Source organism: Mastigoproctus giganteus, chromosome 8 (assembly GCF_048544385.1).
Source record: "Mastigoproctus giganteus isolate SK-2022 chromosome 8, ASM4854438v1, whole genome shotgun sequence".
In the NCBI taxonomy this organism is placed as follows: domain Eukaryota; kingdom Metazoa; phylum Arthropoda; class Arachnida; order Uropygi; family Thelyphonidae; genus Mastigoproctus; species Mastigoproctus giganteus.
This window is the reverse complement of record NC_143582.1, coordinates 177621668-177641569: the sequence shown is the minus strand read 5'-3', so window position 1 is coordinate 177641569 and position 19902 is coordinate 177621668. Positions and strand designations below refer to the sequence as shown.

At 35.8% G+C, this 19902-nt stretch overlaps 1 protein-coding gene across 1 annotated transcript in view; it reads left to right on the top strand.

Moving 5' to 3' along the window:
• The window catches only part of LOC150082033 (transcription factor IIIA-like), a 159145-nt gene that overhangs the window by 17776 nt on the left and 121467 nt on the right, over positions 1-19902 (top strand). Inside the window, exon 3 of the mRNA XM_090379927.1 lies at positions 13253-13343. Within this exon, the coding sequence (XP_090236053.1) occupies positions 13253-13343 (91 nt within the window). The remainder of the gene's footprint in view (positions 1-13252; positions 13344-19902) is intronic.

Sequence of the window (19902 nt, the reverse complement as noted above, 5' to 3'; positions counted from 1 at the left end):
CTTTACCTCTTCATCTGATAAGTAATATTTTCATAGTGCATCTTTTAGTGGCCATCAAAAAGATGATAATCACGTAGTTCTAATTCATATTTCATTTCTACAGTGAGTCATTTTATTTGCTGTAGAATGGGTGCTGTTGAGGGTGGGTATTATCATCCTGCAGGGACACATCTGAGGATGGCTAACTACAACATTTTGTGAATTTCTGGCTTTAACTGATTCTGAAGACATCCCAGTACTTGCCATTTGTTTTGATGATGTACTGGAATCCATCACTTTATGATCCCAGCATACAATGAGTAACATTTTCATGGCTGATACTTGGGTGCAGATTTTCTTTAGTCCAGGTGAGCCTCTATGGTGCTATAATGAGCATGCATGTCTGATTTTTGGTGTGTAATAGTGCACCCAAGATTCATCTTCAGTCATTGATCTAAAAAGTGGCAAACAAGCCACTTTTTAGATCACAAGTCGGAGGAGCATTGAACACTTAAGGTATTGTTACTTCATTTCTATTATTAAACACTGAGAAATCCATCAACTACATGGCTCTTCCACTGCTGCTGACTTCTGGTATAACACTGTGCTTGCCCTGGTCAAGGGAGTCTCCTCAATACTTTCAGTGCCATTCTTAAATTTATTCACCCACTCAGACTTATGTTGACTCATGCATACTTCATCATAGTGACTCAACATTCTGGATAAAATAAATTTAAATCTTTAATCACACTTACAGTATTAAAATCTTAAAGATTACGGTATCTCTTCTCCTGAAATAAAACAAATCATAACTCATGGAAAGACAGCAACAACCATTTGCATAGAATAGTTATAACCAAATATCAGGTTCTTACAAATGACAAAACAATTCAAGTATTTATCCAATTATATTTTTGCTGTTCTGCAGTGATGACTAAAACAACACACACAACCCAAAACAACAGGTCTGAAATGTGAATTTTCATTATTGGTATGAGTGAGTATAGTTGTATAAAATTTGATAAATAAAACAAGTCAAACCCTATAAAAAAAAAAAAAAAAAAATTAAACTATATTGATCAAAGAACAGGTTTTAAAAATTTCAAAGTTAATATATCTTTCTTACAAATAAGATTTATACTAAACTAAGGTGACCACCATTTTAAAATTACCTTTCAAATCATGCTTAAAGCAAATAGGTCTGACAATACAAATTCCTCAAATAATATTTTAGCAGTACACAAATCATTTGTGTAGTTTTCCTTTTTCAAGCAGACAAATAAATGCCAGTCACACTTGAAAAATCTGATTAGACTATCCAAAATCTTTAGATTTAAATGACATCCATATTTGACTAGAGTTCCAAGCTTTCTAGGTTGGCCACAAACCTAGAAAGCTTGGAATGATTTTATACAGAAAGCTCTTACCTTTTTACTCTCGTGGATACAAATTAGAGAAGAAAATTTTCCTTCAGTTCTTTAACCCAAGAATGGTACTATAGGTTCTAATACATTCCATGTTTGGAGTTTTCTTTAAAAAAAAAAAAAAAAAAAAAAAATTCCAGATATTCTAGATCTGTTAAGTAATCCTTTTATAAGTAGCCAAACGTTCTCTAGTTGCCTTTGCACTCAATGCTTAATGTTATTTCCTGAATGCTATAATTACACAACTCAATTAAATAAAGGATTTATGACAGTTTCTGCCAGAGAGAAAAAAAGCTCAATGTGGGAAGCAGGACCTGTTCCTTTGGAGTGAAAACAAATATTATCATTAAGATAATCTTCAGTAAATCTTTACTGAAAAACTAAATCAATACTCTATATTCCAATTTTTCACTTCCCCTCTCCCAGTATCATTGTTAAGATGGTACATGCTCTCAGATATCAGTTCTAGCAACAGCAGGGGTGGGAAAACAAAACTTGGTTATGTTAATTTTTAGTTTGCCGCTAACTAACTAAGTTTATATTTATGAGCAATATGAATAACTATAACAATATACAAACACATAAAAAAAAATATATAGAAGTGATTACCTAAATTATAGCTTTTCTTAACAATAGTAAATGCGCTTTAATAATGCATTTCTTTTTTAAAGAAAACTTGATCAGTTAACTATTATCCACATACTTCATAGACTAATTTTATTACTTTCTTTTTTTAACAATTTTTAAAGCTGTCGTTATGGAGCAATGCAATATTGGTTTTTTAATTTCATCAGTTGTTTAATTTTGCTCTTCTAAAGCAAAGAAGTTTGCACATTTAATAGAAAGGAAAGACACCTTTATTTTTGTGTATAGGACTAACTTGTAGCACACTGACAACCAACCTCCCTTTATTGCGTGACAACACTAAACAGTTCACCTATGGAACTTTTGAACTAGATCTGTTAAGACAGACATGACAACTAAAATACATCCCATGCAAAGAGACAAAAAAAAAAAACTGCATGGATATAGTACTGCCCCTCTCTTTTTAATCCTGCACTCCTCCATTGAGTAAGTTCTTCCCATTTTTGGTACAGATTTCTTGAAAATGTAGTTTGCCTTGCAAAAATAGTTTCGCAACTAGATTTGGTGATTTATTAGCGAAGACGGAGCATAAACTTGCTGACAGACTCTTAAGAATATCTACCTGTGGTGGAATTGCCACAAAGGTTACCCAACTTATACCACCTTGATATTCTGATATTACTCTTATTGCCTGGCAACCCAAAGGTCACGGGTTTAAATCCCACCATGGGCTTGGATCAGAGTAAAATGCAAAAAACTTTGGGAGGTGCATTATGGCCACAGAAGCCGATGTGCCAACAACTAACAAAAAAAAAAAAAAATTACTCCTATTACATTTGATACATGTGGTACACGCCAAAAGATTTGTTTGCAAATTAAGTGATCAAAATGTGGTACACACCAAAAGAATTGTCATAAAAAAAGCCTGTTCCTACTCATGCAGCCATACTCTTTAAAATACCAATCTACCCACAACTATATAGTTCCTTAAGATTTTAATGTTCAACCATACATTCTCAGTCTGTCCAGTCCAGTGCATAAAGTGCAAAACATTTGGTTACTCACAAACAGTCTGCAGAGGTATAACCACTAGTGCTTCTTGTGGATCAAAATAACACATGCATACAAACTATAACACTGAAATGCAAAGATGTCATAAATGTCAAGATAATCACTGCATTTCTCTAAGGAATGCATCTAATGGAAACATGAAAAGAATATTCAAAAATATAAGCTAGAGCACAGGTCATATCAAGGGACAAATAAAGTGAGCTATACCTACTAAATCATCAGTTATTCAGTGACTGCATCAGTTATTCAGTGACTGTGTTCAGACTTGCTGCTCAGATCCATAATTATCTTTGTGGTTGGGCAAAATCACTCTTTTCCTCATCAGATTGTTCCACGGTCTACTTTCAAATATGCAACTCAAGAAGTAAATACACTAGTAACAATATCTCCAGATAAATTATAATCAGCAACTAGCAGAACAAACCAAAAGCCCTGAAGTAGTGCAGATACCAATGCACATCAATGAAAAAGCAGATGGAGATGATTCAGTTATTGAAATTCATCCAGAGGATGACATGGACACAGGGGCAACTTTTTCTCAAAGAAAGAAAAAAAAACTAGGCAAGTGCAAATAAGGTATCTTATGCAATCAAAGAGTGCACACAGTGATTCAGTTGATTTGTCATGGACTTTTTGCTAATTTAGATGATTTGTATGTCTTATTAGGCGAATATAAGCCTGTTACAGTATGCATACAGGAAACAAATCTGGCAAATACAATATCTATGGCAATAAAAAGATTTATAGAAAAGCTAAAAACTTCTTTTCTAATATAGCACACAGAGGAGTAGCCATCTTAGCAAACTCTGGAATTCCCTCTAGACATATTCCCTTGTACATCTTTGCTGATTTAGATGATAATAAGACAAACACCTGCTACTTATAATTTGAAAACTGGAATGGATATTTGAATGGATAATTGAAAAATTTCTAGAACATAATGATGGTAAATACTGGTGCTCACATGTGTACACTTACCATCTGGGTCAAGATCTGCTGTCTAACAATATTTCCTTTCATAGACCAGACAGTTAGTGACAACATTCGTGGTAGCAAGCAATTTCCAATCTTCTGTACTTTCTTGAAAAGTTCCCCTCCTCAGAGTAACATAAGAACAACCTGGAAATTTGACAGGGCTAACTGGATTAAATACCATGAATTAGCTCATTTAATACTTCTATTATTGCAGCCCACATGATTGATTCTGCAGTAAGCTATATTACAAAACAAAATAATGACAGTAGCTGAATCTGCTATCCTGAAATCATCTTCCAAAATCAGGCTCCATCAAAAAAAAATGTGGTGGCATGCAACATTGCTAAAAAAAAATAAAGGAATAAATACTAGAACCTGTTTTGTAAACAACCAACCGCAGCAGCTCTACAGTTTCAGAAAGCTATGAAGAGCTAAAGCTGCTGCTCATATAAACTGGATGAGTAAAAAAAAAAAGCATGGGCACATTATGCTGTCAGCATAAGCTTATCCACCGATACTGCCACAATCCAGGGGAACATCAAACAAATTAATGGGAAATACTTGCTCACAATTTTTCTGATTGTATTTCAGAAAGTGAAGGAAATTTCTGAACCATTAGAGATTTCTGAAGTAAATTGCTAATGCATTAGTCACTTTGTTTAAAACACTTTCAACTGTTGCCACGTATGAACCAGCATTTCAATTGCTAAAAGCCCCCGGACAGAAAAATACAAACTTAATTTTACTTGCTTGCCTATTCCATCTATGTGTAGAGGCATTTGTCATACTCTCACAATCTTGTGGTCTATAGGTTACTCCCACACCTTTGCTTCTAACTCACACTGCACATTCTATGCTGACAGAAGTATCTTCTGATTCAGTAAAAGTTCTTTTTGAACTCGGGCTGCTTTTGATAAGAAGTATAACCCCATTATCTCTGCAATATTCCATGTCTTTTATACATACCATACCGGAACTCATTCCCAATTTCCAGGTGGCACCATTTTTCTGTTAATCCTATTATGTCAGCATTAGTTGGCTTAACCAGGACTTCAAATTCACTCATTTTGTTGGCAACACTCCTGACATTACTGTATACACAGTTAGGACCCACTATTCTTCTATAATTTACTACCCTGACTCACCTGTTGAAGTTACTTAGGTTTGTTTCCCTAGCTTTATATTCATGCTAATTTGAAATGTCACTGCTCTCAGAATAATTGTTGAGATGTGTGCAGGTATTACTTTGATCCCCATCATCGGATAAACATGTCTATATTATCCATCTTCCCCCAACTAGTAGTTTCACCAAACCCTCAATGATACTACCAAAAATCCTTGAACCACCTTTGTGTAAAGGTGATTTATATAAAAAAACTAATTAAATAAAAAAAAATTTCATGAAACCTGCAGAGTCCAAGTAGAGTTAAACCATAAGGCTTGTAGCTTGTGATTCCTCCTATTGTGCCTGGGCAGAATTGCACATTCTGACTGGTAGCATGTTTTCAGCATGGTTATATTTTCCCACCAAATAATCACCTGTCTTTTTTGTTTAATATCTTGTTTATACTCTAGTACAACCACTAGGTCAGAGGAGGTTACAGTAATTCATGAATACAATCGTTAATCATATTTCATTAGTCTCTACATGAATAATAATAATAATGCTCATTTTTTAATTGCACCCTCTTAAAATCTGACAATCTGTTGGTAACATCACTTGTTTGTTAAAAATGTTGCCTGTTTCCCAGATAATGGTCTCCAGAAAAAATAAATCTTCTCCAACCATAGTATGCAAACGATTCTTCTGTTCTGGGATCTGAATTGGAAGTACATCACTTGGCAGGTCACAGTATATTTGAGTCTCTGACGAGCTCCCAAATACATTTGTTTCTAGGGCATGCACCCATTTCTTCGGTGACTCAAATTCTTCTCGTAATGCACCAAGTTCTAATTTGAGATCGGTGTGCTCCTTACATTGGGTTCAAAGAAAAGAATTGTTAGTTGAGCTAGGTCTGTCTACTAGACCAGCCTTAGAATATATTAGCATTAGCAAATGATGCAAGAAAGCAAGCTTATGCAGCATCAGCCAAAAAAAAAAAAAAAACACTACACCTCCTATTTCACCTATTCATTCCCTCCAATAGTTTTCTAGTTATTCCTTAAATTTAAGATATCAACTTCTACAACAATAGATGGAAGTTTGTTCCAGCAATTAATCACCAGCTGGATAAAGGCAAACTTCTGCACATCTAACCTGCACTTGCTACAGGCTATACAAGAGACAAACTTGTGACTGGCACCAGAAACATTTCTACCTGAGTCATGATGTCCTTGAAGAATGTATTGAAAGTGGATCTTGTAAAAAACCATTATTTAGATAAAATTTGAACTTAAAGATTACAAAATTTAAATTTACAATACATTACACAATTTAAGTTAGTATTGCATCCTGTTACCAATACTTTATTCACTAGTGAAGTTAAAATTAAGCTACCAAAGTTACCAGAAAGAATTTTACTTAGCAGAAATACTGTAGAAAAGGTAAGAAATTAAATTTACAAAATATTGTAGAAATTAATTTTACAGAATTACTGAAATTAAATTTACTGAATAATTGGAATAAAATTTAAAAATTACAGAAATTAAATTTAAACAATTTTTGTTTACAAGACACCTGATCTTACTCCTATTTCACCCGGTAGGTGGAATATGACCTGGGTAAGTCTGTCAGGGGGAAAAAAGTAGATGACGTAACTCAGATATTATCTTTTAAGGACACAAAAGGTGATATTGTTGTAAGTGTTGCAATAATGATATTAAGAGTAGGAGCTCGGAGGACTTAACAAGTACAGGGCAATGTTGGGAAAAAGTAGTAGTAGTAGTGGCATGTGATGCAAGAAAGCAAGTGTATGAGCTTATGCAGCATCAGCCAAAAAAAAAAAAATCACAATTCCCTCCAAATGCCTGTCCAGTTCCTCTTTAAATTTATTTAACCTATCAACTTCCACAACGACAGATGGAAGTTTGTTCCAGCAATTAACCACCTGTTGGCTAAAGGCAAATTTTCCGCACATCTATTCTACATCTGTCTTTTCTTAATTTGAATTTATGCCCCCTTAGGTTCGTAATCTGAACAAGTGGAAGGATCCCATCAGAATTCAGCATGCTCAACCCATTCAAGGCCTTATACACCTCAATCAGATCACCATGCAGGTGCCTAGTCTCCAGCCACTGCAATTTGCAGAACTTAAACCTCTCTTGGTAAGAGGATCCCTTCATTCCCCTCACCCATCTTGTTGCCCTTCTCTGTACACGCTCAATCAAATCTACATCCTTTCTAAAATGAGGCCTCCAGACCTGTACGTAGTACTCAAGGCGTGGCTGACTGTTGCCTTATACAGAGGGACAATCACCTCCTTTTCATTGCTAGCAAAATTCCTATATATCATTGACAAAACCCATTGCTCAGAAAACTTCATCTCTGACTGTACAATTACTCCCAGGTCTCATTTTCTACCACCTTAAGTGTAGTACGACACAGTTGGTACGTTTCTCTGGGGTTACTTCTACCCATATGCAGTACTTTGCATTTGCCAAGGTTAAATTTCAGTAGCCCATCTGCCCAAATTTTTTAGATCCTGTTGCAATAGCTCACTGTCATTAACAACCTTGCCAACCTTTGTCTCATCTGCAAACTTCGACTCTAAGCCTGATATACCTTTATCAATATCATTGATAAACACACTAAACAGTGGACCCAACACCAAACCCTGTGGGACTCCACTAATAACATTAGTCCACAAAGAGTAGCACCCATTGATTACCACTCTCTGTCTTCTCCCACTCAAACATCCTTTTATCCATTGTAGCAACTTACCCTTAATACCATTCTGCTCCAATTTGTACAATAGTCTTCCATGTGCAACAGTGTCAAAAGCTTTCCTGAAATCCAAATACAGTCCATTCTGATTATTTGGGACACATCGGGACTAGTGCATTTTGCCACGATTAAGCAGCTGCCCCAATTATCTGAAGTTTCATGTAAATAGTTAAAAATACAATGTACCCCCCCCCCCACCTTTTACAATTGGTTCATTGTAAAATCAAATCACGTTACGACAAACTCACTATAGTCAAGTACCATTCACTATACGATGTGTAGTAAGCGCCGGTCATGGTGATCACGTTTGTGAATTGAATTTTAATTCTATTAAACAGTATTCTAATTAGAGAAAATAGGGGGAATATTATCCACAGGCTATAAAAGCAAAGATATATTAAGCACAAATTTACCCTTTATTACCTTACCAATTAAAAAATTAAATAAGTAAAAATCGGAAGAATATATGTGATAATTAGAATAATTAATACGTACTGTAATATGTACATACGAACTAGTTGACATTTGTTTGTGGGGATTAAAATTTAAAACAGTAAAAAGATAAGCAATCGATAACAAAGAACACGGGCACACACAAATTGCAAGTAACACAATACGCGCAAGTGAGAATGGAGTAACGAGTTACAAAGCTTTAAAAATAGGAATGAAGAGATCTTAAATAATTTTTTTATATGATTGAAGATTTCGTGGAAGTGTAAACACATTTCACCATAATAACTCACAGAATTCCAGCTGTCGGTATTATCGCAAATTCAATAAGATAGTTTACTATCCGTTTATGATAGATTTCACTAACAGAAAAGCCCAATAAACAGGTGACTGCTATTTTTTTTTATTGATTTATGGTTGTGACCTCCAGAATTTCGACCGAACCATGTGGTACCATCGGAGACAATCGTAGGGTAATCTCCAGTGCTGCAGTCTCCTGCCCCGATTAAACGGCATGCTGTCCCAATTAAGCAAAGCAAGTCTTGGTTATTTTCTCAATTGGTTTCTGTTTTTTAAGATTTGCCCCAAATAAACGGCTGCCCCGATTAACCGGTGGCCCAAATAACCGGAATCCACTGTATATGATATAAAAATTATTTTTTGCATCCAGTTCCTTTGTAACCACATCATAATATCCTATCAAATTTGTCAGACAAGACTTTCCCTTAACAAACCCATGCTGTGTCTGAATTACTGCTGCAGCCTTGTCTAGATGATCCTGCAATGCATCTTTAACAAGTGACTCCATTATTTTACCCAGAACAGAAGTTAAACTAACTGGTCAGTAATTACTTGTGTCACTCTTCGATCCCCTTTGTGAATTGGGGATACATTTGCACATCTCCAGTCCGTGGGGACCTCCCCGAAGTCCAAGGATGCTCTCATAATTATGGCTAAGGGTTTGCTTAGTTGCTTTGCCGCCTCCTTTAATATAACTGTATATATCCCATTCACCCCAGGTGCCTTATGTTTAATTTCAACAATTTCTCCTCCGCTTTGCTCTCAGTTATTACAAAATCATTAAGCACCCTGTTACAATTTGATAACCTTGTGGCATTTTCAAACCTTAACTCCCATGTGTGAATGTAGATGCAAAATACTCATTCAGTTTGTTTGCTATCTGAGCAGGATCATCAACAGTCGAACCATCAATATCAAGTGGACCAATCAGATTCATCACGTTCCTTTTAGTTTATATAAGTAAATAAATCCTTGCTGTTTTTCTTAGCATCCTTTGCCAAAGATTTCTCGTAATCTGCCGTCGCCTGCCTAACCTCCTTTGTGACCTGATTACAGACTAGCTTATATCTGCCATAGGCTTCTGAGTCGCTTGCATAATTTATATGCATCCCATGCATTTTTCTTCTGTCACAAGTCTCATTAGTTCATTTGATAACCATTTGATAACCATTTAGGCCTAAACCTTGAACAATATTTCTTAATAGGTATGAAACTTTTAGTAGTTTCCACGATTAATTCCTTGAATGCTTCCCACTTAGAATTTACTGTTGGTAACATCGTCAGTTGATCCCACTGTACAGAAGTCACAAGTTGGGATTGAATTTGAAAATGTCTGCAATTCTACCCAGGTGGAAGTGCATGTTCAGAGCCTTGTCAATCAATTTGGCCCTGGAAAGAATGTACAAGTTTCATGGGGTAGAATTTTTTTCCAGTGTGATTTGTGCTTGTTAACAGGAGTCGCTGCTTTTAAAAGGATGGGATAAACTTAAATAGAAGTGGTGCAAGAATATTTGCTGATACTATAGAGGTAGTGATAGGCGAGTTGAAAACTGCTAGCTTGAGGGGGATACATAGAAAAATAGATTGACTAGAGGTGAAGGTGATTCTTACACTGCTTCTATTGGAAAATACAAAAGCCTGGAAAGCAAAATGTTGGTGATTCTGGTCCCTGCTGCATGGGTCATCATGGAACAAGTGAATACATGGGCTGTGTTAAGGGTAACTAAGAGTAAGAACATGTGTATGTACACTAATGCTAAGAGCACTAAGCAAATGAATTTGAAATAATGATTAAATCATAAAATGCAGATGTAGTGATAGCAGAGATATGGTGTCACTCAGATATAACTGATGATGAATTTGAATATAGGGAGAACAATGTATACAGGAAGGGCAGACAGAACAGGTGGGATGGAGGGGTTATGGTCTTAGTTAAGGAGCATATTAAATCTAAGCCAGTGCATTTGGTTGACATAATTTACCAGTTAAATGTCCAGTCATTGTGGTGTGATATAAACATTGAGAAAGCAAAATTGAGAGTAGTTTCTATGCTTCTATTAAAAATAGAAAGAAGGTGTTGATTTACATTGGGCTGTTTTGTCATTGGGTTAACTGTTGTTGTAGCAGTGTGTTATAGGCCTAATGACTGTGATGAGTATATCAAACAGCTATACAGAGAAATTGAGTGGGCCAGTAAATCAAATCGCTTATAATGGAAGATTTTAAATTTACAGATGTTCACCTGCAATTTGTGTGTTGGACATGTGCACACACCACTTTTGTAGATTTCTTGGACGACTGTTTTCTACAGTAGCATGTTAGAAAGGCAACAAGAGGAAGCAACACTCTGGTTATCAGCAGTGATTCTACATGCATTATCAATCTGCAGGTAAATCTGATATAAATTATCAGGTAATACACAAGTTTGTAATTCACAATGGAGGTTAGGCAAGCTAAGGCAGATTGAGACATCTCTGGCAAAGAAAAATAGCAAAGACTTCTAGGCTTATATTAACAGTAGAAGGAAAGGGCTCAATCACATTGGGCCACTTGGTGTTAGTGGGTTAACTGTTGATGAGCCTGCTTAGGTTGCTGACAAATTGAATAGGATTTTGCATCTACATTCACACAAGAAGACTTCTCTAGGGGAGGTAGATGACAGAATTTTATCGAACTCCAACCGAGAACTAAATTACTTTGTGATAACTGAAAAGAAAGTGGAAGAGAAATTGTTGAAGCTCAACATAAAAACAAAAACACTTGGGGTGATTGGAATCTATCCAATCGTATTAAGGGAGGCAGCAAAAGAGGTAAGCAAAACTTGAGCCATAATTACAAGAGCAACCTAGGATTCAGAGGAGGTATCCATGTGTCTGTAGCCAAGTGGTCGGGAGTGCAGTAGCATATGCTCATTGAGTAAACTATAGTTCAAACCCCTGACTACTAATTACGGTTGATCTGCAAACCAGCACTAGACCAGCGTGGCAGACTAGGGTCCAGTTCCCTCAACATGAATTGTTGAGGAGGCTTCCATCCTGCGGTAGGTTGATAATGGCTGCAGTTTACCTTTTTTTTTTTTTTTTTAATCCATGTGCTGTGTGCAAATGTATCCCCAATTCATGAAGGGGGTATCAAAGGTGACGAGTAATTACAGAGCTGTCAGCTTAACATCTGTTCCAGGGAAAATAATGGACTCACTGGTTAAAGAAGTAATGCAGGACCATTTGGACAGAAATGCAATTGTACTGCAGTCACAGCATGGATTTGTAAAGGGGCAGTCTTGTCTAACCAATCTGATAAGTTACTGTGATGCAAAGGACTGTATGCAAAAAATAATTTTGATATGTCCTTGGATTACAGGAAGGTTTTTGATGCTGTTGCACTTAAATGACTGCTGTATAAACTGGAGTAATGTGGCATTAAGGGCAAGTTACTGCTATGGATAAAGGGATGGCTAAATGGAAGAAGCTAGAGAGTAGTTATCAAGGGGGACTGCTATTCATGGACTGATGTTATCAGTGGAGTTTCTCAGGGTTCAGTACTAGGCCCATTGTTGTTTTTAATATTAATGATATTGATGAAGGTATATTAGGCTTAATATCAAAGTTTGAAGATGATACAAAGGTTGGCAGGGTGGTTAATGACAGTAATCAACATGATCATCAACAAAATATAGGAAAATTGGGTCAATTGGCTGAGAAATGGCAGTTGAAGTTTAAAATTGACAAATGTAAGTTTCTGTATATGGGTAGCAGTAATCCCAGAGTTAACTTATCAACTATTCATGTGGCATTTGCCACTGCTACTTTCCTTCAAGTAATCTGCCAGACTCAATTTAAAACTTAAGTTCCTCGTGGCAGTCTTAACTGCCCTATGATGCAACTTATTCCCCTAATTAACAACACACTAGTAAAAGAAAACTTCCCACAACAATCTCTTTTCATGTAATTTGAATTTATGGCCTCTGGTTCTGATATCATAACTCAACATTCCACGTTCATTCATTTTACTACCTTTTCTGGAAGCCTTATAGACCTCATTCAGGTCCTCTCCAAAGGGGCCTGGTTGTCAAGCTCTGTAGCCCACATATTTGAAGTCTTTCCACATACACATGCCCTTTTTGCAGATCTCATGTGTTGCATATCCAAATCAGGTCTTATAGTTGCCTTATATGATGCATCGATAATGGTGCCATATGGGTGCTCAATGTTTCCAACAGACTCCAATCAATAATACTATACAAGATTATCACCAGCTTTGCATAATATGCATTATGTTTGTTTTTCTTTATACTATGTATTTATTTGATTGAAACATGTTTATAGTTTGTTTGCCATACAATGTGTCCGTTTATAATGTATAATTCACTTTTGTTTGGCTTTTATTTCCTAATATTATCAGATTGAGGCATTAATTTTGAAAAATTAGATGGAGCAACAGTTAGAAACTTCAGGGAAAAATACAAATTTCTCTGGCTTTTCCTTTTCTGCTCATTACTTTTAACTGTGTGGTGAGTGTTAATATTAAAATATTTGAAGATTTTATAACTCAAGGTGTTGACAGAAGTTCTTTCCTTGCATTACAGATGCATAAAGGAAAATTGTGGAATGTTTTTTAGTTCAAAACATGCACTAAAGAGGCACGTCAGCATATATCATGAGAAGAGGAAGTATCAAGTAAGATAGATTAATATTTTCAATTGGGTGATTGAAGGAAACAGCACTATCTGTGTTGGATTATTTATTTTAGTATTATTACTGGAAAGATGCAAGAGCAGCTTTCTTCCTTGCAGCATTTAAATTTATTCAAACTACCTATTTCGACAACACCAGTAGGAAGGTTATTTTTGTTAAAAATCTTCTAATTACATTGTTTTTGCCAACACTTTCAGCATGTAATAAAATGAATATCTTTTAATCAATTTTTAAATATACTCAAACACGAACTTCTAATGATTATTTTTAAAAGTTAATCGCATGTAATAATACACAAGGCAGTGCAAGTACCTTGGGATGGCTCCTGCTGAAACCTGAATAAATGATACAGGTCTGTTTTCCTGTATGAAGCTTATATTCTTATGATTTTGGATTACCCCTTATGTGTGGAATGGTTAGGGGGTGAATAATTTACTTCTAGTTTGACTATTCTTTGAAACTTTATTGTACTCTAGGGTGTCTCATAAGTCCAAGGAGACATGGAGCAATCATGATATCATTTGTAGGTGAGTTCATTTGGTTTATTTTTTATTTTATTTATTTTTTTACCAATTGAAGTGCTAACCTGATGGATGTCAGTTTTAAATTGAATTGAAGAATGATTTGTTGTTGATGCAGTATCGCACTTGCAAAACAGTGATGGAAATTCAAACTGATTTTAGAGAACAGTTTGGTAAAGCAATGCCATCAAAGTCAAATTTGCATGTGTAGGGAAAAGAAATCATTTCCCATTGAGTCTGTAACATATATGAGGGAGAGTAGTAGACCCAAAAGTTACCTTTGAGAATTGAAAAATGTTCTAAAGTTGCTGAGAAAATCTATATAAAAACAGTCAGGTGAATTTCAAATGAGTGTCAAGCAATGTTTGATTCTGCTATCACAGAAAGGCTTGAAACAGTCCATAGAGCAAACTATCACATCTGATTTTTCAGACATAGGCTACTAAAGGTTTGCTGCTTGAGAAGCACTGCCATTACTTTAATATGCTAACACACTTAGTCTCTGGTTCTTTTCAGTGGCGAATGTACTGTGTTGAGTTCAATGCTTCAAAATGTTTACATCTGGAGTGATGTAAATCCACATTGTGGAGGAAATTCAGAATCCTCTTCTGAATATATTATGGTATGGTATGAACTTTTGGACTTTTTTTTTTTTTTTTGGACCAGTGAATCAATACAGCCATTGTATATGTTTTAAAATTATTGAACCTCAAATTTGGAAAGATGTGCCATTGCAGATGATATTTATTTTCAACACAACAAAGCACTGACTCATCATCCAACTATTTTAGAATTATCGAAATGTCATTTGCCATATCCAGTGAATTGGGAAATCTTCATGGACATAGTATTGCCCTCCACAGAGCCTAGATTTGATAACTTAGAATAATTTTCTGTGCAATTACAGATTTTTCTTTTTTTAAATATTATAATCCTATATAAACTTAACTTTTAAAAGTTAACCACATGTAATACAAGCAACATCATAATGGGGTATTGTCTCCTGCTGAAAGCTGGTGTCCAGCAGGCCCCCGTTATAACGCTGTCACAGATCACTATAACGCTCTTTTACAGATTGCATTTTTGGCATATTTAACGAAATCATTTCATTTGATGGAGTCAATAGCTTGAAAATGAATATAAAATACAGTTAAAACGTTTCCCACACAGACTTGAGAAATATTCCCATGCTCAGTTAAATTCTCACATGCTAATTTAATTGCAGTACAGTGACTTGTTACGTAGTTCAGAGATCAACATTTTAAAAAATAATCAAGTATATTGCTTGTAATATTTGTGTTATATGCATTTATCCGAAGTCTAGTCATCACTCATTACAGTATTAAACATCGTGCGTAACGGACAGTTTACTTGAACATTGTATCATAATTAATGCAACCAACACAATTACATTTTCGAAGAGTTAATAATGGCCAATAAGAATGAAAAAGCAATGTCTGGGTGCAGTATGAAGACTAAATGTAAGAAAAATACTACTGAATTTGAAAATTAAATTAGATGTTTTGAAGCAAATCGATCCGGTCAAAGACAAGCAGAAGTGTGCCGTAATTTAGGACTTTCAAGTTTAACTGTAAGAACAATTTTAAAAAAAATAAAGGATTAACTTTAGCAGCGGGAAAGATAGCTGTTCCACTGCAAGCAACTAGGACTAGGCTGGCTATTAGCATTGAAATGGAAAGACTAACTAATTTTATTGAAGATAATATCCAATGCAGAATTCGGTTAAGTTAAATATTACGAGAGAGAGAGAGGCAGAGGCCAATATGATGATCTGAAGAAAACTCACCTAAAAAAAAAAAAATTGGAACCATTTAAAACTAGTAAGGGCTGGTTGAATAAAATCTAGAGAGAAGCCGCAAGTGCAGATCAAGGAGCCGAAACTTTCAAAAAAGAACTTGTTAAAATTATTGAAGAGGGGTATTGTGTGTTATACTTCTCAACAAGTTTATAACATAGATGAAGCAGGACTTTTGTGGAAACGAATGCCTAAAAGAAGTTTCATATTGAAAGAAGCAAAAAACACGCCAAGTTTCAAAGCGGCGAAGGATCGGATGACTTTATTGTTGGGTGGTAATTAAACTGTGGGGGATTTAAAATTAATATCCCTTTTAGTTTATTTGGAAGAGGGCCAAAATCAACACATTTTTCATAATTAAATTCATCAATTAAATTAAATCAGTTTAGATCAATTAAATTCATGATTTTAATTGGAATTTTAAGTTTAATTTTGATACATAAGTAGTTACCATATAATTATATACGTATGTAATGCAGAATATTTTATATGTACAAATATTTCGACCGACATTTGTGCATCTTTTCACTACCGTTTATTATTGATTAGGAAATATCCTATGGCACCGACCACAACTCACAAATACATATGTTACCTTATGGGAATGCGGCGCTCGCTTAGCGTGGATTCACTTAGCACTCTGTTTTTCCCGAACGCATTATCAGTGTTAAGCGGGGGGGGTCACCTGTATTATAACCATAGATGATTTTTGCCAGTGAAATCAAAATCAATTCACCCAATAGAAATGGGGTCAGCCCATCAACCCAAGTTTCCTAGATCAGTAGCTCATATTGATTATTGTCATTAACCACCCTGCCAACATTTTTTATAATCTGCAAACAGACATTAAGTATATATACTTAATTAAGTATATATAGACATTGATATACTTATCAATGTCTGCAAACATAGACATTGATAAGTATAGAACACAAAAATGGGCCCAACAACAAACCCTGGGAGACTCCACTAATAACATTTATCCACGACGAGCAGCGTGCATTGATTAGCACTCTCTTCTCACTAGGGGGGCATAAATTCAAATTGACGAAAGACCGTTGTAGAATAGAGTAGTAGTCTCCATTGTGGAAATTTGCTTTTATTCAGTGGGTGGTTAATCGCTGGAACAAACTTCCATCTGTCGTTTTGGAGGTTGATAGCTTAAATAAATTCAAGGAGGAACTGGACATACTTTTAGAGGGAATGGTTGTGTGAAAATTTTTTTGGCTGATGCTACATAAGCTCATACGCTTGCTTTCTTGCATCACATGCCTCTATTACTAAAATTTATTTTTTGCATTCAGTTATTTTGTTACCACATATTAGTACCCAATCAAATTGATTGGACCATGGATTTGTTAAATTCATTTAACAAATCCATGCTGTGTCAGAGGTATAACTGCAGTGTTGTCTAGATGATCCTGCATTACTTGTTTAACCAGTGACTCCATTATTTTTCCTGGAACAGATGTTAAACTAACAGGTCTGTAAATACTCATGTCACCCTTTGTGAATTAGGGATACATTTGTACATCTCCAGTTCATTGTGACCTCTGCTGAGTTCAAGGGTGCTCTCATAAATAGGACCAAAGGTTTGCTTACATCATTTGCTGCCTCTTGTAATATAACTGACTAGATCCAACTACCCCAGGTGCCTTTCTTATATTCAACTTCAACAATTTCTCCTCCACTTTGCTTTACAAAATCATTTAGCTCTGTTAGAGTTTTTTATAAGCTTCTGGCCTCTGCTTCCCTACAGAATTCCTCATGCATGAATGCGTGCACCTGGATGGGATGGATCATCAACACTTGAATTATCAATATCAAGTAGACCAATCTGATCGATCCCCTTCCTTCTAGAGTTTACATAAGTAAAGAAGTCTTTGTTTTTACTTTGCAAATGATTTCTTATCTGCCTTCACTTGCCTAATCTCCTTTGTGACTTGATTACGGACTAGTTTATATCTACCATAGGCTTTTGTGTTGCCTGATAATTTATATGTATCCGTGCATTTTTCTTCTCGGCCATGAGTTACATCTAAGCAAGTGTATCCAGTTGACATAGATGGTCAGTGCAGTGTTGAATCAGTTTGGTATTATGCAAGCACTGGAAAAGCAAAAATGAGTTGGAGTGTGTTATAGGCCTAATGACTCTGATTAGTATAACTGACAATTGTACAGAGAAATAGTGGGCCAGTAAATCAGATAGTCTAATAATGGGGATTTTAACTTCCCAGATATTGACTGGGACTTGTGAGTTGGTCACTTGCACACTAACAAGACTTTTGTGGATTTATTGGATGATTGTTTTCTACAGTAACATGTTAGAGAGGCAACCAGAGAGAGTAATATTCTTGATCTGATTTTCAGCAGTGATTATTTGTGCATTAAGAATTTCCAGATAAAGGAACCACTGGGTGACAATGATCAGTGTACTGATGTGGGATTTACTTAAAGATATTACTGCCATCAGGGGTAAATGGAAGGGTTTTTGCTTCCGTAAAGGTGACTACAGTGGTCTCAGAAAGTTTTTAAATTGTATGCAGTGGGACCAACTGATGATGTTACCAGCAGCCAATTCTGAATGGGAAGAATTGAAGGAAGTAATTGTGGAAGCTACTAGGCTTTTTATACCGATTAAGAAATACTTCAATTTTTAGCCTAAATGGATGTCAGATGAACTAATGAGACTCGTAGCAGACAAGAAAAATGCATGGGATGCATATAAATTATCAGGCGACACAGAAGCCTGTGATAGTTATAAGCTAGTCTGCAATGAAGTCACAAAGGAAGTTAGGCAAGTGAAAGCAGATTACGAGAAATCTTTGGCAAAAGATGCTAAGAAAAATAGCAAGGAAATCTTTAGTTATATAAACTCTAGAAGGAAGGGGATGAATCAGATTGGTCCACTTGATATCGATGGTTCAACTGTTGTTGATCCTGCTCAGGTAGCTAACAAACTAAATGAATATTTTGCATCTACATTCACACATAAGGAGTTATTAAGGGAGGAAAATGCCAGATGTTTATCAAATAACAGGGTGTGTAATGATTTTTATAATAACTGAGAGAAAAGTGGAGGAGAAATTGTTGCAGTTAAACATAACAAAGGCACCTGGGGTGGATGGGATCTATCCAGTTATATTAAAGGAGGTGGCAAAAGAAGAAAGCAAACTCTTAGCCATAATTATGAGCATCCTTGGGCTCAGGAGAGGTCCCCACAGACTGGAGATGTACAAATGTATCCAATTCACAAAGGGGGATCAAAGGGTGACACGAGAATTACAGACCTGTTGGAAAAGGAAATGGAGGTCTGTTCCGGGGAAATGGAGTCACTTGTTAAAGGTGCATTACCCGATCATATAGATAAGACTACAGTAATAATTCAGATGCGGCATGAGTTTGATAACGGAAAGTCTTGTCTGACAAATTGATTGAATACTATGATGTGGTTACAAAGGAACTGGATGCAAAAAATAATTTTAATGTCATATACTTGGATTTCAGGAAAGCTTTTGACATTGTTGTGCATGGAAGACTACTGTACAAATTGGAGCAGTACGGTATTAACAGTAAGTTGCTACCATGGATAAAGGGGTGGTTGAGTGGAAGAAGACCGAGTGGTAAACAATGGACATTGCTCTTCCTGGACTAATGTTATTAGTGGAGTCTCCATGGTTTGTTGCTGGGCCCATTATTGTTTTGTATATTTATCAATGATATTGATGAAGATATATTAGGCTTAATGTCCAAGTTTGCAGATGATACAAAGTTTGGCAGGGTTGTTAATGACAGTAATGGCTGTGTGCTACTGTAACAGTATCTAGAAAATTTGGGCAGATGGACTGAGAAGTGGCAACTAACGTTGACAAATGCAAAGTACTGCATATGGGTAGAAGTAACCCCAGAGAAACATACCAACTCTGGTGTTAAACTTAAGGTTGTTGGAAATGAAAAAGACCTAGGAGTAATTAGGCAATCAGATATCAAATTTTCTGAGCAATGTAAATAGGCTGCCAGAGTAGGGGTATTGTCAGTGAAATATAAGGATTTTGCTAGTAAGGAAAAGGAAGTGATTATCTCTTTTGTGTATAAGGCAATGGTCAAGCCATGCCTTGAGTACTGCATACAGCTCTGGAGGCCTCATTTTAGGAAGGATGTAGAGCTTGAGCAATTTGAAGAACTTAAGCCTTACCAAGAAAGG